At 41.5% G+C, this 23,718-nt stretch overlaps 1 protein-coding gene across 1 annotated transcript in view; it reads right to left on the reverse strand.

The window, feature by feature from the left end:
- Nucleotides 1-3,362: 3,362 nt before the first annotated feature.
- The window catches only part of LOC108679286, a 31,581-nt gene continuing 11,225 nt past the window's right edge, over nucleotides 3,363-23,718 (reverse strand). The window contains exons 9-17 of the mRNA XM_047884321.1: nucleotides 22,792-22,959; nucleotides 21,340-21,420; nucleotides 16,689-16,841; nucleotides 11,344-11,446; nucleotides 10,216-10,521; nucleotides 9,076-9,189; nucleotides 4,431-4,565; nucleotides 3,816-3,943; nucleotides 3,363-3,501 (exon numbers count right to left, since the gene is read on the reverse strand). Of these exons, the coding sequence (XP_047740277.1) occupies nucleotides 3,363-3,501; nucleotides 3,816-3,943; nucleotides 4,431-4,565; nucleotides 9,076-9,189; nucleotides 10,216-10,521; nucleotides 11,344-11,446; nucleotides 16,689-16,841; nucleotides 21,340-21,420; nucleotides 22,792-22,959 (1,327 nt within the window). The remainder of the gene's footprint in view (nucleotides 3,502-3,815; nucleotides 3,944-4,430; nucleotides 4,566-9,075; nucleotides 9,190-10,215; nucleotides 10,522-11,343; nucleotides 11,447-16,688; nucleotides 16,842-21,339; nucleotides 21,421-22,791; nucleotides 22,960-23,718) is intronic.

Genomic DNA, 23,718 nt, shown 5'->3' on the forward strand with positions numbered 1-23,718 from the left:
TACTTAACATGTCTTTGTATATCAGGAAAGGAAACCTGTAGGACACTAGTACGCAAATCATACTTTCTTGCAGGATTATTAAAAGGGTTTCCCTCAATAATATTAATTAGAAATTTGTTAGATTATTTGGATCCTTGCTTAGTTTCAAATTTATTTGGTTATAACAAGGAATCAGCGTGTATCTGAAATGCTATGAGTTGAAAATTTTTAACGTAATTTGAAATTTACCGTCAAATTAATTAATTATAATAAAATTTCTGTCAATAATGAATAATAAAAGCTCATTAAAGGCATTGAATTTTTTCCTCTGTAGATGAGGATTGTAACAATGAACATGTCGTCCTTCAATAAACAGTGTTTTTCGCTGTAGTACTGTAATGAGTTTAAAGAGACGCATTCGGTAACGGGAGTCTCGGACGCAGTGCAGTTTCCTCTGCTGGCCTTATATGTGATCTTTTTACTGTTTAGTTTTTACGAAATTGAAAAATAATTAAATTCTATGTAATTGAGTAAAATATTTTGTGATGGCTTAATACATCATCGAATTTATTAAGTAGGTCATTATTTTAAGATGTATCAATTAGAAGGCAAAACTGAGTGCGTTTTGCAACCATTGTGAAGACAATGAGGAAGTCCAGGCTATATTGTCCACAAATATTATACGGAAATATTTAATTTATTATATGCAATATGCGACGTTGGAACTTTGAAGGCATCTCGTACGAGGCGCTCTTCACAACGAAGAACGTGCAAGATGATAACCAACTTATGACAGATGGTGCCATGGAACCAGCTGCTGCAACACCACCAACCAGCTGCTGCTGGTGCAACACCACCAACCAGTTGCTACTGGTGCAACACCACCAACCAGCTGCTGCTGGTGCAACACCACCAACCAGCTGCAGCTGGTGCAACACCACCAACCAGTTGCTACTGGTGCAACACCACCAACCAGCTACTGCTGGTGCAACACCACCTACCAGCTGCTACTGGTGCAACACCACCAACCAGCTACTGCTGGTGCAACACCACCAACCAGCTGCTGCTGGTGCAACACCACCAACCAGCTGCTGCTGGTGCAACACCACCAACCAGCTACTGCTGGTGCAACACCACCTACCAGCTGCCGCTGGTGCAACACCACCAACCAGCTGCTGCTGGTGCAACACCCAACCTTCCTCCTGCAGCGGCGCCTCCCCAGCAGCGTCCCCCTGAGGGCTCGGCAGGACGACGAGGGGCAGCGAGTACACGCGAGGGTTGCCCACGCCCTCCTGCCGGGCGAGTGAGGGCAGAGAACGAGGGAAGAATTTATTGCATGTTTTCTTGTTATATAGATATTCATTTTTTACGTCTGACAAATTATTCTCCTTCTTTGAGACAAAAAATTCCATTTGGACAAAAAATAATAATATATAAAGATAAACTTATAACTTATATAATGCAAATTAGCTGAATATATAAACATATAAATGAATGGTTTGACTCTTTTGTGTTGATGTATATATTGTATCGTTAAATGATAGTGCTGACGATGATAAAGCTAACGATAAACCACATACTGTCGTAACACGCACCCGCTCAAGTCGTAGAGTGTAGGCGCCTTGTAACACGCACCTGTTCAAGTCGTAGAGTGTAGGCTCCTTGTAACTCGCACCCGCTCAAGTAGTGTAGGCGCCTTGTAACACGCACCTGCTAAAGTCGTAGAGTGTAGGCTCCTTGTAACTCGCACCCGCTCAAGTCGTAGAGTGTAGGCGCCTTGTCGTAACACGCACCTGTTCAAGTCGTAGAGTGTAGGCGCCTTGTAACACGCACCTGTTCAAGTCGAAGAGTGTAGGCGCCTTGCCGTAACACGCACCTGTTCAAGTCGTAGAGTGTAGGCGCCTTGTAACACGCACCTGTTCAAGTCGTAGAGTGTAGACTCCTTGTCGTAACACGCACCTGTTCAAGTCGTAAAGTGTAGGCACCTTGTCGTAACACGCACCTGTTCAAGTCGTAGAGTGTAGGGCCTTGTAACACGCACCTGTTCAAGTCGTAGAGTGTAGGCGCCTTGTAACACGCACCTGTTCAAGTCGTAGAGTGTAGACTCCTTTTCGTAACACGCACCTGTTCAAGTCGTAGAGTGTAGGCGCCTTGTCGTAACACGCACCTGTTCAAGTCGTAGAGTGTAGACTCCTTGTCGTAACACGCACCTGTTCAAGTCGTAGAGTGTAGGCGCCTTGTAACACGCACCTGTTCAAGTATTAGAGTGTAGGCGCCTTGTAANCATTATTGTGATGAGCCAATACGAGCCAATATTGTGATGAGCCAATACGAGCCAATATTGTGATGAGCCAATACGAGCTAATATTGTTATGAGCCAATAAGAGCCAATATTGTGATGAGCCAATACGAGCCAATAATATGATGAGCCAATACGAGCCAATGAGATGAGCCAATACGAGCCAATATTGAGATGAGCCAATACGAGCCAATATTGTGATGAGACAATACGAGCCAATATTGAGATGGGACAATACGAGCCAATATTGTGATGAGCCAATAAGAGACCTCAAGTTCAAATGACCAGACGCCATGATAAATTCTTCGTACAATAATAATAATAATAATAATTATATGCCAACATCTCCATGCGGTCACAATATTTTGAGGCAGCAATGGTGCAGAACTCTAGTATTTAAGTGACAAGGAAAGGTGAGAGAAAGGCCTGCCGCTAATGTCACGGTTAAGCTCTGCTGCATTGTCAGCCGTATTCAGAATACTTGCATTCACTTTTTCGTTTTCATTTTCTTCGCTACCATCGTTGACAGCATTGATATTATTCTCAGTATTGTGCGACTAAATTATCATTTATTGTTGACACGTTGTTTCGAGCCTCACAGGCTGATGTGAATACGCATAGCAGACCTCATAATTACAGACCAATTTACCACGCCCAACAGCGTGCCTCTCACAAGCCCAGGTGAGCATAAATAGCCTCTCTTGTTTTAAGCACATACCTATTACAATCAGGAATAACAGTGAATAACATTTTAACAGTGAATCCTAGCGTAAAATTAAATCTCACAATATCCGTGAGGGTAATTTCTCTATCTAAATTTAATTTGGACAAAAAATAATAATATATAAAGATAAACTTATAACAAATGCAAATTGGCTGAACATATAAAGCAATATCGGTTTGTGGTAATTAACTCTGTCAGATAACAGCCTACTTCTCTGGAGCGAAGCCGATTTTTATTCCATTGTTCAGGCTTACAAGGACAGTGTTTCCACTTCGGAAAAAATTATCTCAATTGAGTTTTGAGTAATTTTTTTAAAGCGTTATTTCCTTATTCGAATAATTATATATTAAGACTAATGATTTATCGTGAGTTTGACTTAACTGACAGGGTTGTTTGAGTGTAGTCTTGCACGGCGACCTGATAGCGCAGAGGTGCAGCAGTCACAGCTGTCATGTTCAGCTGCAGCAGATGTAGGGGCGCGCCAGCAGCTGTAACGCGTCTGTTGCAGCGGGACATTTCATGAACATGTTCACTTGCGATGATAGTGATGATGATAATGATGATAATGATATGCAAATTAACAAGTTTGTGTGGCATGTGTGGTATATGTGGCATGTGTGGCATGTATGACAGCTGTGGTCACGCTTGCCACCAGTAAACACTTTGCCACAAAAATGCGCCACATAAAAAAGTTTTTCAAAGAAAGCTACACGACGTATTATTATTGATATAATTATTTATTATTATTAGCATTATTATTGTTGCCAGTACATTAATCGTGGCATTAATTGTACCCACAATAGAGCTACTCGCCTCCTGGCACACTCCTCGTTGACGCTGCGTGTGGTGACGTGTAGCCATAACTCCACGTAAATGTTGGTGACAGGAGCTGGCCGAGATGACAGCGGCAAGTTGACGGACGACTGAGGCGGCACGGCTCCCTGTCAACAGGTGACAGATGGCAACAGTCTTAACAAGGACAAAGTTGTTAAGAGTTGCCCGAGATATTTTGCTGTCGACAATGTTCATTTAAAATAACTACGGTCAGTCGGTCACTCTATAAAATAACGACTGTCATTCTATAAAATAACCACGGCTACTCTATAAACGCAACGCTAAATAAGTATATAAAATTTAATGCTTTAACATTTTTTTGCGGTGCAGCTGTTATTGGAAATTTGCATCAGATAAAAAGCTCTAAATAATTGGTCCATTGTTAGCTTGATTTTTAATATTATTAAATATCGCTGTCCAGATGGCTCACCTCACTGTCCAGATGGCTCACCTCGCTGTCCAGATGGCTCACCTCGCTGTCCAGATGGCTCACCTCGATGTCCAGATGGCTCACCTCGCTGTCCAGATGGCTCACCTCGCTGTCCAGATGGCCTCGCTGTCAAGATGGCTCACATCGCTGTCCAGATGGCTCACCTCGCTGTCCAGATGGCGCAGGCTGAGGGCGTTGGCTGGCCAGGTGGTAACGCGTAAGGCTCTCAGGTGACCGTCAGGGTAACATGCGAACATCTTCTGCGGTATGATGCGGCTCCGCGCACGCAAAATCTTACCCTAGGACATTTATTAGGAACAACTCAAGTATTGTGACTCGTATAATTTATACATAATACATAGCATTAATTAGGAATTGTTCTGCCACATTGTCTTCTGGGGTATGATGCGACTCCGCGCACGCATAATCTTACCCTAGGACATTTATTAGGAGTAACTCAAGTATTGTGACTAGCATTATCAATAAATAACATTCATTAAGAATTGTTCTGCTACTATACCTCCCCTGGTGATGTCTGGTGCCATTGTACGATAATAAATAGTGAAAGTACTATGTATAGTGCTTTCTTGTATAACATTCATAACGAATATATGTTCATAACAATAACATTCATTAAGAATTGTTCTGCTACTATACCTCCCCTGGTGTTCTCTGGTGCCATTGTACGACAATAAATAGGGAAACCACTATGTATAGCATAACATTCATTAAGAATTGTGCTGCCACTATACCTCCTTTTGTGTTTTCTGGTGCTATTGTACGACAATAAATAGTAAAACCTTCTTACAGTGAAGCAGCATCGAGATATTCGGTCCTTGGCGGCTGCCAAATCACTACAAAAACAATGGCACTGCCACATCAACTATAGTTTCTCCGAGACACAGTCTATAGTGCCACAAGTTTATGGCCCGAGGCCACTGTGCCGTAATTTGTGATTGCATAGCGCCAGTATATGGCGCCACCGCGCCGTTTATTTATTGTCGATGGGAACAAAAAAAACTTCTAGAAGTCGAGTCTACTTCTCTCAAAAAACTTTGTCTAGGCTCGACTAGGAAGTCGAGCCTACAGGCAAGGGATGTCAAGATGACAGTTCGAAAATTACGAAGCTCATTTTCTGGATTGCCGCTACCAATTGGCTTAGTGAAACTGGCTGAGTGGCACTGACTGAGTGGTATTGACTGAATAACACTGACTGAGTGGCACTGACTGAGTGGTATTGACTGAATAACACTGACTGAGTGGCACTGGCTGAGTGGCACTGGCTGAGTGGCACTGGCTGAGTGGCACTGGCTGAGTGGCACTGGCTGAGTGGCACTGGCTGAGTGGCACTGGCTGAGTGGAATTGACTGAGTGACACTGGCTGAGTGGTATTGACTGGATGACACTGACTGAGTGGCACTGGCTGAGTGGTATTGACTGAATGGCACTGGCTGAGTGGCACTGGCTGAGCGGTATTGACTGAATGACACTGGCCGAGTGGCACTGGCTGAGTGGCACTGGCTGAGTGGCATTGACTGAATGGCACTGGCTGAGTGGCACTGGCTGAGTGGCTTAATTTTATTTTACCCGCGGCCTGCGGACTGCGAACAAAAATCCCCGTCCTTGATTGAATTTCTGCGGCGGTGAATATGGGCAGATTTGGGCATAGGCCTGATTGCTGCTGGGACTGGATTGCTGCTTGGAATAGATTGCTGCTGCTGGGACTGGATTGCTGCTAGGAGCAGATTGCTGCTGGAGCTAGATTGCTGCTGGGATTGGATTGCTGCTGGGAACAGATTGCAGCTAGGACTGGATTGCTGCTTGGAATAGATTGCGGCAGGGACTTGATTGCTGCTAGTAACAGATTGCTGCAAGGATTAAATTTATGCTAGGAACAGATTGCTGCTGGGACTGGATTGCTGCTAGGAACAGATTGCTGCAAGGATTAAATTTATGCTAGGAACAGATTGCTGCTGGGACTGGATTGCTGCTTGAAATAGATTACCTGAAGGGATTAGATTTCTGCTAGGAACAGATTACTGCAAAGAGTAAATTGCTGCTATGAATAGATTGTTTTTAGGGTTTAATTGATGCTAGGACGAGATTACTCCAAGGATTACATTGGTGCTAGGAACAGATCGCTGCAAGGATTAGATTGTTCCTAGGATTTACATTGGTGCTAGGAACAGATTGTGGCAAGGATTAGATTGCTACTAGGAACAATTACTTCTCATTCGCGTGGTTATTCCTATGCTATTTGCATGCGAGAACTGCTAAAAAACATGCCGATCAATGGACGATTAGTTGTCGATCAACGGATGATCAGCGGACGATTAGTTGACGATCAATGATCAATGGACGATTAGTTGATGATCAATAATCAATGGACGATTAGTTGACGATCAACGGGTGATCAACGGACGATTAGTTGACGATTAATGATCAACGGACGATCAATGGACTGTCTGCATCGTCGATTTGGCCTTGAGAACTTAACTCGTATCTTATTTACTGAAATTCAGGTCTACTATTTAATCGTTACGGAACTCTTATCATTTCGTAAGTGCAACTCGCGTAACTAAGAATTTTTTTCCTTAAAAGTTAGAGAAATGCCTCTAATAATAATAATTAACATTGATTTCCCCTCAGCACTGCAACACTGAGGGAAATTGGCTGAGGGTTGAGCCAATCAGGCGCTGTTGCCTTCTGCTGATGAGGCAAACAGTCTACTGTGTACAGTCCTATGTATGTGTACAGTCACTGGCTGAGTAGATGTGCAGTCACTGGCAGTGTAGGTGTACAGTCTTTAATTTAACTACAGTCACTTGCTTGGCTTGTGTACAGTTACTGGTATAGCTTGTGTACAGTCACTTGCCTGGCTTGTGTTCAGTCACTAGCTGAGTAAATGTACAGTCACTGGCAGTGTAGGTGTACGGTCTTTAATTTAACTACAGTCACTCACTTGCTTGGCTTGTGTACAGTCACTTACTTGGCTTGTGTACAGTCATTTACTTGGCTTGTGTACAGTCATTTACTTGGCTTGTGCACAGTCATTTACTTATCTTGTGTACAGTCATTTACTTGGCTTGTGTGCAGTCATTTACTTGGCTTGTGTACAGTCATTTACTTGGCTTGTGCACAGTCACTTATTTAGCTAGTGTACAGTCACTTGCTCGGCTTGTGTACAGTCACTTATTTAGCTAGTGTACAGTCACTTGCTCGGCTTGTGTACAGTCACTTATTTAGCTAGCGTACAGTCACTTGCTCGGCTTGTGCACAGTCACTTATTTAGCTTGCGTAAAGTCGTCACTTGTTTATCTCTAATTTCTAAGCTTCTTCAGTCATTCATTGAGCCACTGTGAGGGCTACTTTAGCGTCACTCTTACTAAGCTAGTCATACTAAGCCAGCCTACCTAAACCATTAAGACACGTGGCACACTTAGGAAGCCTAACCTTAGTGCACATGCAGTTCCAGCAATATAGTTTACCCGAATCTATAATGAATTAAAGTTCTCGCCCGGGCACTCGTGTTTACATATGTCTATTGCAGCTCTCAGTAACTGAGAAGCTCATTAATATTAAACTTGGAGAGGACCTCAGATGTAAGTACCCTGAGATCTCAATTATCGCGAGCCGCTAATTATACATGAGGTAATGAACAGGTACCCTCGTCTGCCCTCAGTTGCCTTAATCTCACTCTCTCCCTCAGTTACCCTCAGTTACCCTAAGTTACCCTCAGGTACCCTCAGTTACCCTCAGTTACCCTCAGTTACCCTCAGTTACCCTCAGTTACCCTCAGTTACCCTCAGTTACCCCAGTTACCCTCAGTTGCCCTTAGTTGCCCTCAGTTGCCTCAGTTGCCTTCATGTGCCCTAGGCTACATTCAATTACCCTCAGTAGCCTTCAGTTTCCCTCAGTTGCCCTCAGTTGCCCTCAGTTGCCCTCAGTTGCCCTCAGTTGCCCTCAGTTGCCCTCAGTTGCCCTCAGTTGCATTCATTCACACTCGAATATCTGGGGTAACATATAGGCCCATGAGGACCTTCAGTTGCCCTTATGGGCCCTTGGCTGCACTCAGTCACCCTCAGTTGCCTCAGTTACCCTCAGTTGCCTTCAGTTACCCTCAGTTGCCCCCTGTTACCCTCAGTTGCCCTCAGTTACCCTCAGTTGCCCGCAGTTACCCTCAGTTACCCTCAGTAGCCCTCAGTTACCCTCAGTTGCCCTCAGTTACCCACAGTTGCCCCCAGTTACCCTCAGTTTCCCCCAGACACCCTCAGTTGCCCTCAATTGCCCTCAGTTGCCCCCTGTTACCCTCAGTTGCCCTCAGTTGCCCTCAATTGCCCTCAATTGCCCTCAGTTACCCTCAGTTGCCCCCAGTTACCCTCAGTTGCCCTCAATTACCCTCAGTTGCCCCCTGTTACCCTCAGTTGCCCTCAGTTACCCTCAGTTGCCCCCAGTTACCCTCAGTTGCCCTCAGTTACCCTCAGTTACCCTCAGTTGCCCCCAGTTACCCTCAGTTGCCCTCAGTTACCCTCAGTTGCCCCCAGTTACCCTCAGTTGCCCTCAGTTACCCTCAGTTGCCCTCAATTGCCCTCAGTTGCCCCCTGTTACCCTCAGTAGCCCTCAGTTGCCCTCATTTGCCCTACCCTATAAAGCCACTCCTCAACATCGCCACCCCCGATCAGCTCAGAGCCTGCGTACCGTGCAGGAGAGCGACGCTGAGCCGGGATTTTCAGTCATCTGAGCACAGAAGTAAAGCTGAATTTGTTAACATAAAAGCCCGAGATAATCCGCCTTAAGAGCGCGACTCACGTCGCTCAGAGGCAGCGAGAAGTCCAAGACGGCGGAGAAATGCTGTACCATCTTGTAGCCGAGCTGGTAGGGCAGGTCGCAGCAGGGGTGAGGGCTCTCTAGCTGCGGCAAAAACTGCGCAGTGAAAGTAAACGGGTAATGTTTACTATTCCCTTATGGTTTTTAATGAGCTATTAGCTAAAAATAACTATTATATAATATATAATTTTAAGCAAAATTTAATTAATTATTACCAAATAATTAATTATTTATTACCTAATAATTTAATTAATTATCACCTAATAATTTAATTGATTATTACCTAATTATTTAATTAAATTTAATTATTAGGTAAAAAATATTATTTTCTAAATTCATAGCTAAAAATAATCACATAATATATGTCCTAGAATGTAGTTGATTATAAAATTATAAGAAACATAACAAAAATTTACAATAGTAATTAAACTTTAACATAAAGTTCTGCCGTCATTGACAAACAATTCGCCACCGTCAAATACACGCGATTTATCTAACACCGTTGAATAAGAAACTCCTGGTTTACTTTAAAAACGATAGCACTTTCCCTTGGTATTCCAACACAAAAAATGACCATTATTACATACATTCCAGAATAAATTAGCAAGTTCCTTACCTTAACTATAATTAACTAGAATTACCTTAACTATAACTAAAGAATCACGCGTAAAATAAATTAATCTTATTTAATAACTTCAATAATAACAATCATCTTCTTGACTGACAATGCCATCTGTTGATGATGAATGCAATTCATGTAGAGGGTAATTTTTCAGATATGAATGATCTAGCGGGATTATGAAATGATGTCAATTTCATATCGTTTAATTATCACGAAAGAGAGTCATTTAAAGATACAGTAATATCGATTGAATGTTGGCATTGTATCACACAGTAAATCAATACAAAATGTCTTTCAGGTTTTCATATTTAAAGTTTCAATTTTTTCTATAATTTATGTATAAAAGTTTCAATTTTTCCTATAATTTCAATTAATAAATTTTCCCAATGTATTGCTATAAGGGCTAATGAATATTCACTGAATTCATAAATTCATACAAATTCATCAAAATTATTGACGATTAAATACAATTCAATAAAACGAGACGAAGAACTACGAACCCGTAGCTTGTAGTCTGCGGATCCGTCCCACAACAACGTTTTATCCAACTGTCCTTGAAGGATTAATTTATCCAAGGACATCCTGACCATCTGTCTGATGAGGCTGTGACTGACGTGTCGCAGGATGTCTTCATAATATCCTTGTCTCTGGTGATGGGCGACCTTGTCTCGAGTTGCTTCAGTGGCAGGAGGAAGAGTGGATGAAGAAGAGGAATTGAAAGAAGTGTTGAATTTCCTGGCAAAGAAATATCGGTGAGAAGCTTCCCGCAGCGCAGGCCAGTCTGAGGATTCAATCGTGCTTGGACCCTGGCAGAGAGGAAAGATATTGATATGTTAGGCTGATGTACAGTGGACTATTGGTGGAAGATACTGAAATGTTAGGATGATCAACCGTGGACTTTTGGTGAGAGATACTGAAATGTTAAGCTGATTATCAGTGTACTTTTGATAAGAGTTACTGAAATGTTAGGCTGATCAACCGTGAACTTTTGAGGGGAGAAATACTGATATGTTAGACTAATCTTCCGTGGACTTTAGGTGAGTTATACCGAAATGTTCGGCTGATTTACCGTCAACATCTGGTGAGAAATAGCGAAATGTTAGGCTAATTAACCGTGGACTATTGGTGAACGATACTGAAATGTTATGTTGACGTACCGTGAACTATTGATGAAAGATACTAAAATGTTAGGCTGATTTACCGTAGATCATTGGTGAGAGAAACTGAAAAGTTAAGCTGATTTACAGTGTTTCATTGGTGGAAGATACTGAAATGTTAGGCTGATTTACCGTGGACTATTAGTGAGAGATACTGAAAGGTCAGGCTGATTTACCGTGGACTATTGTGAGAAATACCGACATGAAGGCATTATTTTCGGGATAGCGATATGAGCATTTATTATTATAAAAGATAATGCATCTTTTAAAATAGAGGTAAATAAATTGTATGAATTTATTGACAAAATATGCAAAAATGCAGGAAATTATTATATAAATCAATCGAAATTTAGAAACGAGATGGAACTCGAATGTTGTTTTCATTTCACATATAAACATTGCTGCACCAAGTGGAGATCAACATGACCTGAGCTCCAGCAGCGGAGTGCATGCTGACCAGCGGGCACCCACCTGGCCACAGAAGTCGGCCTCGTGAGTGTGCCTGCAGAGCTGCAGCGCTGACCGCTTCTGGTAAGCTTTGAGCCAATGAAGGGAGACGTTCAGCGTCCTGTTCCTGTTGGCAGAAACTACAATCAAGGTTTAATTACAGGGCATCTTCGTTAATTATCTTGAGAAATTTAAAAGCACTTACATTAAAGAGCGAATCCTGTTCCTGTTGCCAGAAATAACACTAAAGGTTCTATTACAGGGCAACTTTGTTAATTATTTTAAGAAATTTAAAAGCACTTACGTGAAAGGACAAAATTTTGTCAGTGTTAAAGAATGAAAAAAATATAACAAATAGACAAAATAAAATAATGCATAAGAATATCATACATAACTGTAGCTGCATATGCAGTTAAAATAGTCATAATTCGATATAAAATTATGACTCGGGATTGTCGAAGTGAAAACTCCTGAGTGATGCAATGTAGTTTTTGAAATGTTATACTTTGCGAGGAAAAATTCGGGTGCAGGGGGCAATATTCTTACTAATAAAGTGACGATATCAAATAATTGGTAGAGTGAAATAGAGGATGGCAGAGTGAGGGTAGCTCATAATTTGGCAGTGAGGGAAAGAATGGTAGAGTGAGGCTAGCCAATAATTGGTAGAGTAAAATAGAAGATGGTAGAGTGAAGGTTGCTTAAAATTAGCAGGGTGAAAGAGAATATGGTAGAGTGAAGGTAGCTCAAAATTAGCAGAGTGAAAGAGAGGATGGTAGAGTGAAGGTAGCTCAAAATTAGCAGTGTGAAAAAGAGGATGGTAGAGTGAAAATAGCTCAAAATTAGCAGACTGAAAGAGAGGATGGTAGAGTGAAGGTAGCTCAAAAGCAGAGTGAAAGAGAGGATGGTAGAGTGAAGGTAGCTCAAAATTAGCAGAGTGAAAAAGAGGATGGTAGAGTGAAAATAGCTCAAAATTAGCAGACTGAAAGAGAGGATGGTAGAGTGAGGGTAGCTCAAAAGTAGCAGAATGAAAGAGAGGATGGTAGAGTGAAGGTAGCTCAAAATTAGCAGAGTGAAAAAGAAGATGGTAGAGTGAAGGTAGCTCAAAATTAGCAGAATGAAAGAGAGGATGGTAGAGTGAGGGTAGCTCAAAATTAGCAGAATGAAGGGGAGGATAGGAGTATGGGGCTAAGCTGCTGTACGTTACTTATTATCGGAAGAGCGAAATTGGTTTGAGCAAATTTAGAGTGAATATAAAAGAGGACAGCGAGAGGATAGGGATAGAAGTGAGAGTGGCTGGAAATGAGCCAAGTGAAGGAAATGATATAAAAGTGAGGCTGAGTCGTTATGGGTAAAGTGATTAGAGTAGGTATAAGAGCAGAGTGTAAGTGACTTATTATTATCAGAGTGAGGCAAGTCAGAGTACAGTACAGGAGCAGAGAGGTCTCACAACAAACAGCCCTCACAAAGAGTGTTGTGAGTCAGAGTACAGTACAGAAGCAGAGAGGAGTCTCACAACTCACAGCCCTCACAACGAGTGAGGTGAGTCAGTGTATAGTACAGGAGCAGAGAGAGGTCTCACAACACACAGCCCCCCCAAAGAGTGAGGTGAGACAGAGTACAGTACAGGAGCAGAGAGGTCTCACAACACACAGCCCTCACAAAGAGAGCCTCTTGGGCATTGTCCACGGAGCCCTCATTAAAGAGGGTATCTTAAAGAAGCTCAAACTTCCTTTCTCTCCCGAGAAAAGAAGCAAACGAAACGCCGTCTTAAGCCTCGTGCGACGCAACAATGGCTGTCTCACGGAATATTTCCACGTGCGCTTGCATGAAACTTAATGGAAATGAAAATAAATGCTGGCAGACTTTTAAATATTTATAAATTAGATATTCCGCACAAGAATAAAGTGGTTTCACATCCGCGTTCGTATTTATACAAATGTGGATCGGGTGCATTTTTGGCTCGAAGTGTGCCACGCGGACTTTATTGGTGCATTCAAGTGTCGATCGGTGACATTTTCCTCGTTACTTTTCGCAATAAAATGTTTTACTGAACGAGGCCTAGAATCTTTATTACCCTTTATTTCGCCAACAAATTTTCATAAACAATATTTTGCCACAAACATCCAGCAAACAATTTCAGTCGAAATCCAAAGGCAAACAATATTTCCTTGCGAATTTTAAATTGTCACTTTACTTCACCAGCTTTAGACCGACAACCACAGCTGCTTCTCATGCAAAGATTTTCACCCATGAGGCTTAAGTGAACATTATCCTCCATAAGGAGGACAAGGCGTGTATCCTGTAAGTGAACATTATCCTCCATAAGGAGGACAAGGCGTGTATCCTGTAAGTGAACATTATTCTCCATAAGGAGGACAAGGCGTGTATCCTGTAAGTGAACATTATTCTCCATAAGGAGGACAAGGCGTGTATCCTGTAAGTGAACATTATTCTCCATAAGGAGGACAAGGCGTGTATCCTGTAAGTGAACATTATCCTCCGTAAGGAGGACAAGGCGTGTATCCTGTAAGTGAACATTATTCTCCATAAGGAGGACAAGGCGTGTATCCTGTAAGTGAACAGTATCCTCCATTAGGAGAGCAAGGCATGTATCCTGTAAGTATCCTCTCCTGCAAGGCAAGAATCCTGCAAGGCTCCTCTCCTGCAAGGCAAGTATCCTGCAAGGCTCCTCTCCTGCAAGGCAAGTATCCTGCAAGTCTCCTCTCCTACAAGGCAAGTATCCTGCAAGTCTCCTCTCCTGCAAGGCAAGTATCCTGCAAGTCTCTACTCCCGATACCTGCACTGGAATATTCCAGCAGGATAAGCAATAAAAAACTGGTGCATGAACTGAGCAAATCGCCCCACTTATGGAAATAAAGCAGAATTTTGGTCGTCATCGATCATTTGCTTCCTGGCCTCCCGTGCGAATGTCAAGATTTTAATCAAGGGAGCCCTCCGATATCTCACAACCTCGGAACAGATTAGCGTTCGCAGATCAAAGGACGATTGCATTTAACGGAGGTGACGTTAGTTGCAGGCGCTCGCTGCACCGTGCTGAAAAATTGAATTTATGGTTATGTCATGCAGTTGACATGCGTGTCAAAACTGTACAGTTTGTTGAATTTATGGCTATAGCAAGCAGTTCACAGGCGTGTCAAAACTGTTACAGATTATTGAACTAATGGCTGTATCATGCAGTAGACATGCGTGTCAAAACTGTACAGTTTATTGAACGTATGGCTATATTATGCAGTAGACATGCGTGTCAAAACTGTACAGTTTATTGAACTTATGGCTATATCATGCAGTAGACATGCGTGTCAAAACTGCTACAGTTTATTGAACTTATGGCTATAGCAAGCACTTCACAGGCGTGTCAAAACTGTTACAGATTATTGAACTAATGGCTGTATCATGCTGTTGACATGCGTATCAAAACTGTACAGTTTGTTGAACTTATGGCTATGTCATCATGCAGTAGACATGCATGTCAACACTGTTAAAGTTTATTGAACTTATGGCTATATCATGCAGTTGAAATGCGTGTCAAAACTGTTACAGTTTGTTGAACTTATGGCTATGTCATCATGCAGTAGACATGCATGTCAACACTCTTAAAGTTTATTGAACTTATGGCTATATCATGCAGTAGTCATGCGTGTCGAAACTGTTACAGTTTATTGAACTTATGGCTATATCAAGCAGTAGACTTGCGTGTTAAAACTGTTACAGTTTATTGAGCTAATGACTAAATCAGGCTGTTCACACGTGTCAAAACTGTAAGAGTTTATTGAACTTATGGCTATATCATGCAGTAGTCATGCGTGTCAACACTGTTACAGTTTATTGAACTTATGGCTGTATCAAGCAGTTCACACGCGTGTCGAAACTGTTACAGTTTATTGAACTTTTTTCTATATCAAGCAGTTCACAGGCGTGTCAAAACTGTTACAGTTTATTGCGTGTCATAAACTGGAAAGGTTTTGGAAGCGAGACTTGGTGTCGAGTTGCGTGAAATCGATGAGCCGCTGAGCGTCATAAATTTCAATAAACGGGCCGTAAAAGAAGAACTTTATTTGGCGCCAAGCGGCTTTTGTCCAAAGGCCTTGCTCGGCAACCGAACATATTAAAACAATGGGTAATTTTGGGAGAGTATAACATGATGGACAAGATTAAAACTACCCTGGCAGCTCCAAAATGCAAAATACCGAGAAACGAAATGCAATGACTAGAGAACATTGAAACGCTATCACGCAATGGCGTTCGAACTCTAATTTAAGTAGCGCCAATCATAGTATATAAGCAGTGAAGATATGTATGATAACATTGTACACGTATGATCCCACACTACACGTATGATCCCACAGTACACGTATAATCCTACGGTATACGGCACACGTGATGTCAGTCAAACTTAGTTGGTAGCTCGTATCGTAAAATACTGTTCAGGGAAGTGAGAGTTCTTTGCAATTGAAATGTTGAGACAATTTTCTTATGGTGATACTTTCAAATTCATAAATGACTTTTTTTATACCGGGATATAGCAGAAAAATTATATTACCTTCATATTGGAATTCAAAGTTGTATCCCATGTTTCAGTTTTTGTATAAGATATTCATTTTCTTTATGTGTGAACTGAGTATAAGTGACAGTCCACTCTTCAGTAAATATCCCAGTCTAAATTCAGACTCCATTCTGAATCGCCCCGGACTCCATTCCCTCGTCTAATAGGTGAATCAGGAGCAAATTGGCCACATACTCTATTCGGATGCTAATTACGTGCTTATTGTGGGAATCTACTGCACAATGGGCCGATTCTGCGTAATATAACCTAAAAGAGCAGCTGGTCAGGCTGTATCCTGTCAGACGCTGGTATTGGAGCGAACCATTACCATCTCCTGCTCATGGAATTGCGTTGATGTATGCGCGCGCGTACGTTTGTTAAGTCATACGATGGAACGAGATGAGAATTGAACTGTTGAGTTGAGTTTACGTTATAGTTAGATAGTAATTACATTAATTATATGAGAAAAAATAATATATTATTTTGCTGTATTTAAAAACCACAATCTGCTTGAAGGCATGGAAATATGATTAAGAAAGGGTCGTGGCAAGTTGCCAGGGTCGTGGTAAGTTGCTTACTCCAACTTACTCTTCAACTCAAACTCAATTGAATTTCCAATTCAACATTAGCGAAAGGTCGTTGCAAGTTGTCAAATGACTCTCCAACACAAGCTCAAGTGAAATTCTTACTCAGTATGAGCGAAAGGTTGTTTCATATTGTCAACTTACACTCCAACTCAACTTCTAGTGAATTTCCTGCTCAACATAATGGAAAAGTCGTAGCAAGTTCTCCCAGACCTTCCCACCTGAGGGGCGAGTTTTGCAGGACTGTGGCGGTGAACATCTCGTCAGGGAGGATGGACGTGGAGAAGTAGAAATGGTGACGACGCAACGCGGCAGACCTGTTAGCGCTGAACAAGTACTGCACTAATGACCTGTGAGGTACCGACCACTGCGACCTGCAACAGAATTAGTGTGGTAAAACATCGCAACAGAAACTGCAACAGTGATCTGTGAGGCACCGCCCACTGCGACTTGTAACAGAATTAGTATGGTAAGACATCGCAACCAAAACTGCACCAGTGACCTGTGAGGTAGCGACCACTGCGACCTGCAGCAGAAATAGTGGTAGAACATTGCAACGGACACTGTACCAGTGACCTGTGGGGTACCGACCACTGCGACCTGTAACAAAACCAGTAGTAGAACATCAATACAATAAACTCAAAATTTATTCATTTTTTTATGTACGAGGATGTTTTTCCTGTCCGGATGCATTGATTAATAAAAACAGTTGTGTATATCAGGACGGCCTAACACCGCGGCAGGATATATCGTAATGAACTCCCGCTTGCTCACCGGTCCCATTTTGTTTTAAGCGTTCACGCTGATCCTTGTGACGCGACTGTTTCGAAGAGCGATTTGAAGATTCTTGGTTCCAACTCTGGGGCTTCGGATCTTAAAATTTTGGAATATCTGCGAATATCACAGATATGGTACTTAGGTACTTAGGTTCAAGTTTATGCGTAAATTTGACTCTTTATAAATTGTGTGTGCCTGTATTTGTTCAGATTTTGTTAACAGATGATGGAGCTGGTCTCCTGAGCGTCTTTTCAGAAGATATATTGAACTTACTTGTCTTTTTTCTTATATTCAAACTTCAAGTTATTGTATTGACAGACATGCACAAAAGTTTACTTCACTGACTGACAGGTTGAGCAGGTTACTGCATTTACTGAAAGACGAAGCAACTTCAGTTATATCATTGAAGGCTCTGCAGAGATTCAGCCGAATTATGCAGAGGATGCCTCTGCCGCTGCAGGCCTGAAGAGCCGCTGCAGCTGCAGGTCTGAAGAGCCGCTGCAGCTGTAGGTCTGAAGAGCTGCTGCAGCTGCAGGTCTGAAGAGCCGCTGCAGCTGTAGGTCTGAAGAGCTGCTGCAGCTGCAGGTCTGAAGAGCCGCTGCAGCTGCAGGTCTGAAGAGCCGCTGCAGCTGCAGGTCTGAAGAGCCGCTGCAGCTGCAGGTCTGAAGAGCTGCTGCAGCTGTAGGTCTGAAGAGCTGCTGCAGCTGCAGGTCTGAAGAGCCGCTGCAGCTGCAGGTCTGAAGAGCCGCTGCAGCTGCATGCCTGAAGAGCCGCTGCAGCTGCAGGCCTGAAGAGCCGCTGCAGCTGCATGCCTGAAGAGCCGCTGCAGCTGCAGGTCTGAAGAGCCGCTGCAGGCCTGAAGAGCCGCTGCAGGCCTGAAGAGCCGCTACATTATGCATGGCAGCGTCGGAGCTCAGAGTGCCGGATCAGCAACCAGGCGCGCGCTGTGCTTTGATTCTGCCCACAATGAGACGCATTGGGGCGAAATTAAGGTACGTGAGAGCGAATGAATTTCCGAACATATGGTGCGTTCGAAACATTCCTTTAACTATTCTTTAAGTACGAAGTTTAAATTTAATAAATTAAATCTTAAATTATTTAATACTTTGAAGTGTTGTAGAGAAAATAAAAACGACATTAAAAATTTTTGGCCAAACAAAATTATTTTAATCATTATTTTTTTTTTGTAAACTTCGAATTCAAATTCATTATTATATTGAAGTTGTTGAAGGTGCTACTTTTTCCCACTTAGGCCTTCTATGGAGCAATTTAGAAATGTTCATTCACAACGAAGAAATAATTGAAGCCTTGTGCTTGAGTGAAGCCTTGTGCTTGAATCAAACAACTTGTGTCATTTCCACTCATGGATCTCTACAGCTCCTGTCATTGTTGTAGTTTAATCTCAAATCAACCAATCTCTCCTTTAATCCAATATTTGAAATTTTTCAAATGCCTATTTACAATTAAAATTGTAGTTAGGGTCAAGGTATCGGCGCGTTTATGTAGAATCACGCGACACTTTTGGACGCTAAAAAGTTGTTGTCAGCGACTCTTCGAAATTCTTTAAAACTCGACACGAAGTTTGCTTTGTAGACTGACAGAGATAACCTGTAGACTGGATCACGACGCTCAGCAAAGAAAATAATATATCTTGAAAGTTTTGAACTATCTTGGAACTTCACTATTTAGAATATATTTATTCAGTCACAATTTGCAGTTGGGTAAATCAGGACCATTGTCGTCGTTAATGTTAGCGTTCACGTCCATTATTCTGCATCAGCGGCACAAGCTTGCAGATAATCTTATGTAAATTATTTGGCCTAAACTATATTTGGTCATTTCAACGTTTGAAAATACTCTCATAATTTAAATTGTGCAAGTCTAAATTTAGTCCGAGCAGTTTCTTATACAGGGGTTAGACAAAATAAGTGAACACCTGAGAAATTCACATAACATATCTTATTATGGTGTAGGACTGTAGATCCACCTTTTGCGGCAATTACAGCCTAAATTTTCAGAGGTATTGATTCATACAAACTAAAATGTGAATTGTTTCCGAAGAAATTTTAACCCATTCTTCAGTTAACACTCCTCCAGCTTTTTTAAAGACGATGGCTGCGGGAATCTCCTTCTGACTTGCACCTCTTAAATCAACCATAAATGCTCGATAATATGCTCTGGCAGGTCTGGTGATTGTGGTGGCCAAATGAGATGCTCAACTTCATTGGAATGTTCATCGTGCCATTTTTAGCGCATTTTCTCATTTATGGAAAAAATGCACTATTGTGCTTGCCATGTCCGTCTGTCTGTCTGTCTGTCTGTCTGTCCGTCCGTCTGTCCGTCCGTGACCTCAAGTTTTCGTCGACGAAAAAATGCGCTCTCTGTCACTCAGTGCATTGAGTACTGAGTTATATTGTTTTTAACAGTTTCAGCTGTATGGATCGGAGCATTATCACCTTGAAAGATGGCCTTCTCCCCCGGGAACAGTGATTGAACCATTGGATGAACTTGGTCTTCCAAAAATTCCCAAATATTCGCGGTTGTTGATTCTTTCGCCAAGAGAGATCTTTGGTCCGCCGGATTTCCAAAAATAGCATCCCAGATCATCTCAGATCCCTCGCCATGTTATACGGTTGGGAGGAGGCAGTCGGGATTAAATGACTCTTTTGGCTGTCTCCAAACGTAAACTCGGAAATAAGGTAAACGATGATTCGTCAGAGAAATCACATTTTTCCACTGTTCGAGGGACTGATTCTGGAGGTTTTCTTATTGCAGCTCATTCATTGAATCCAGGCCTGGGCAGCTCTCGGCGGACAGTCTTCATGGAACCTGGGTTCTGAAGGATTCCATTGAGGTTTGCAATAATTTTAACAGCCGTGGTCTTTCGATTGTCCCTCACAATTCTATTTATGTAACGACGGTCCCTCTCAGACAATTTCGGCTTAGACCTGTGATTTGCTGATGAAATTTTTATTCCTTTTAAGACAGTACCTCTAAAAACGTCAAGCATTCGGGAAGTTTCTGTCACGCTAGCACCTGCCATACGGGCACCAACAATTTGGCCTCTTTGAAAGTCAGAGAGGTTTGCCATTTATAGGTTATAGGTTAGGCTATAGACACATGAGATATTACCAAAAATCTCTGTCAAAGAATAAAATATAAATTAGCAGCAACAGTATACATATAGAAAATGTCACGTTTTCATTGTTTAAAACATGTTAAAAAATTACGATTTCGAAATGTGGGGGCACCATCAAATATAACCACACGCTCGACATGTGCTGCCATGAGTAAGTGTCAGAAGAATCCCTTAAATTGCATTTACGGCATTCAAAAATCGATAAATCAAGCTTATCAAATACGTAACAAGCGAAAATCATTATTATTATTATTCTTGACATTTACTACGTTAGTGCAATATAGGTAGAGTATAATGCTCACCGTTTAACGAACATACATATGATTTGCACACCGTATGTCATTTCCATAATAACAAAACTCATTTATTATCAAAAATGCACTTTTAATATATATAAAATAGCTACTTGAAAGCACTGACAACAATTATGTATCAGATACATTAATATGACGTATAACACCCTAAGGCCTTTAGCTGCATAACGGTGAGTCTCTTTTAAAACTTAACATTCGCAAGTTTGCGTTAGTTAAGTTTAGTCAAATAATCCAACCTTGATTTAATGGTTCAGCCATGCATGTTTGAAAATGAAAAATAACGAAAAGTCTCTTTTAAAACTTAACATTAACAGTTTGTGTTAGGTAATTTTAGTCAAATTACCCAACATTGATTACATGTTCAAAATTAAAAATAACGAAAAGTCTCTTGTAAAACTTAACATTAACAAGTTTACGTTAGTTACATGAGGGAGGAGAGTATGCTAATGAGGTTTAGTCAAATTACCCAACATTAATTTAATGGTTTAGTCATGCATGTTTAAATATTAAAAATAACGATATATTACCGCAAGAAGCTCTTACCCTGACAAGACCAAGATTACCCTGAATTCTTACCCTGACAGGACCAAGATTACCCTGAATTCTTACCCTGACAGGACCAAGATTACCCTGAATTCTTACCCTGACAGGACCTCGACGTCAGACGTGGCAGGCGGCCCCGCCGCCCTCGTGACGTTGTAGACGTGGCCCCCGCACCCGTGCCTGGGACACACGTCACGGGGGAGGGTTATAAACAACCGTCACGGGGGAGGGTTATAAACAACCGTCACGGGGGAGGGGTTATTAACACACGTCACGGTGGAGGGGTTATTAACAACCGTCACGGGGGAGGGGTTATTAACAAATGTTACGGGTGACGGGGTTATTAACTACCGTCACGTGGGAGGGGTTATTAACAAATGTCACGGGGGAGGGGTTATTAACAACCGTCACGGGGGAGGGGTTATTAACAAATGTCACGGGTGACGGGGTTATTAACTACCGTCACGTGGGAGGGGTTATTAACAAATGTCACGGGGGAGGGGTTATTAACTACCGTCACGGGGGAGGGGTTGTTAACAAACTTCACGTGGGACAGGGGGTTGTTTTTTGCTGCTAAGCAAAAAAAAAAATGGAATTAATTTTATATATTTACTGTAAAATTAAATTTTATATTTTTTATATATTTTAATTCCATTTTTATGGAATTAATTTAATAATAAATAATTAATTGTGTTAAGGCTACGGCATAAAAATATAACTCAGTACTCAATGCAGTGAGTGACAGAGAGCGCATTTTCTCGTCGACAAAAACGAGAAGTCACGGACAGACGGACGGACATGGCGAGCACAATAGTGCATTTTTTTCATAAATGAGAAAATGCACTAAAAATTGAATAAATTTTATATTTTTAATACAAAATTAAATTTTATATATATATATTTTTTTAATTCTATTTATTTATGAAATTAATTTGATAATAAATAATTTAATTGCGTTAAGGCTACGGTGCATCGCATCAAAGGATCATGATTCTCAACTGAACGCCGTGTATGGGCTGGTCAGTTAAGCAAATGTATGGCATGTAAGAACGGATAACATTCATCGTAAAATTGGTTCATTATAAAGAACTTAATTCCGCGGCCTCATAAGTTCTTATTATTTCTTCATGATGGCCTCAAGAAGAAGCCCTAACGAGGCTTAGGGAGCTCGGGATTGCTCAATCAGAAAAATGAATTGATCATTTTGTCCAATTAGTTACACACTAATTGCCGTTAACACTGATACTCTCTTCTGCCGGACCAAACCGGCTTAGGATGACACTTCAAAGGGTGAAAAGTAATTCCCTATTTAGACAAATCCTCACTCAAAATCGGCAACAGGCCATGGGCCTATTTCTTCAGTGCCGACACTTCTATTCTATTCTATTTCTTTGAGGCGCTGTATATAAAACTATAAATAATAACGTTGGGATCAAGCAATAAATCTTTTATAGGGCCGAACAATATTTCTCCGATTGGTTGTACATAAAACTGATAATATTATCGTTGGGATCAAGCAATAAATCTTTTATAGGGACGAACAATACAGACCAGACGTCCATCTGGAGGCTGGTGGCACTGGGGGAAAAGTTCTTGACCCTGAAGAAGGTGGCGAGGCTGCGCCCTCTGTAGGGGGCCAGCAGCAGCCCCAGGTCCTGGGGAGACCGCAGGGGCAGGTCTGCCCCGCTCAGCTTGATCACGAATTCCCAGTGAGGCAAACTGTGCGTGATGAATAATTTTTTCGTGAGGTACGATTTTCGTTGGTTACGATAATTAAAACTTTGCGTCATGAATAAATATTTAGTGAAGTACGATTTTCTTGAGGTACGATAATTAAAACTGTGCGTGATGAATGAACGTTCGTGAGGTACGATAATTAAAATAGTGCATAATGAATGAACGGTTCGTGAGTTACGGTAACTAAAACTGTGCGTGACATATAAGCGGTTCGTGAATTACGACAATTAAAACTGTGCGTGATGAATGAACTGTTCGTGAGTTTTGATAATCAAAACTGTGCGTGACGAATGGACAGTTTCTGTGTTACGACAATTGAAACTCTTGGTGACGAATGAACTGTTCGTTGGTTCCGATAATTGAAATTGTGAGTAACGAATGAACGTTTCAGTTAAGAAAACGTAAAAATATTATGCTCAGATCAGCTTGATCACATTGCGTTTTCAATTTCAGTTATTGGTAAATTGGTCCTTACTTGAGCTAAGGAGATTTAAATTATTACCAACTCAACATTAGTTCAAGATCTGCCTGCATGGCAATTTTTTCACTCGGTCGTATCGTTTATGGAATTTAACCGAATTAGCTAATCATACATGAAATCTAAATAATATTCAAATCATAATTGTGATATTTGTATATACATGCTATGTTATAGAAAAATCCTAAATATATCTTCATTTTCAGTCTTGATTGTGTAATGCAATGTAGTTTTCTCCCTCGAATATTCTACTGAATTATAAT

Source organism: Hyalella azteca, unplaced genomic scaffold (assembly GCF_000764305.2).
Source record: "Hyalella azteca isolate HAZT.00-mixed unplaced genomic scaffold, Hazt_2.0.2 contig15175, whole genome shotgun sequence".
Taxonomy (NCBI): Eukaryota; Metazoa; Arthropoda; class Malacostraca; order Amphipoda; family Hyalellidae; genus Hyalella; species Hyalella azteca.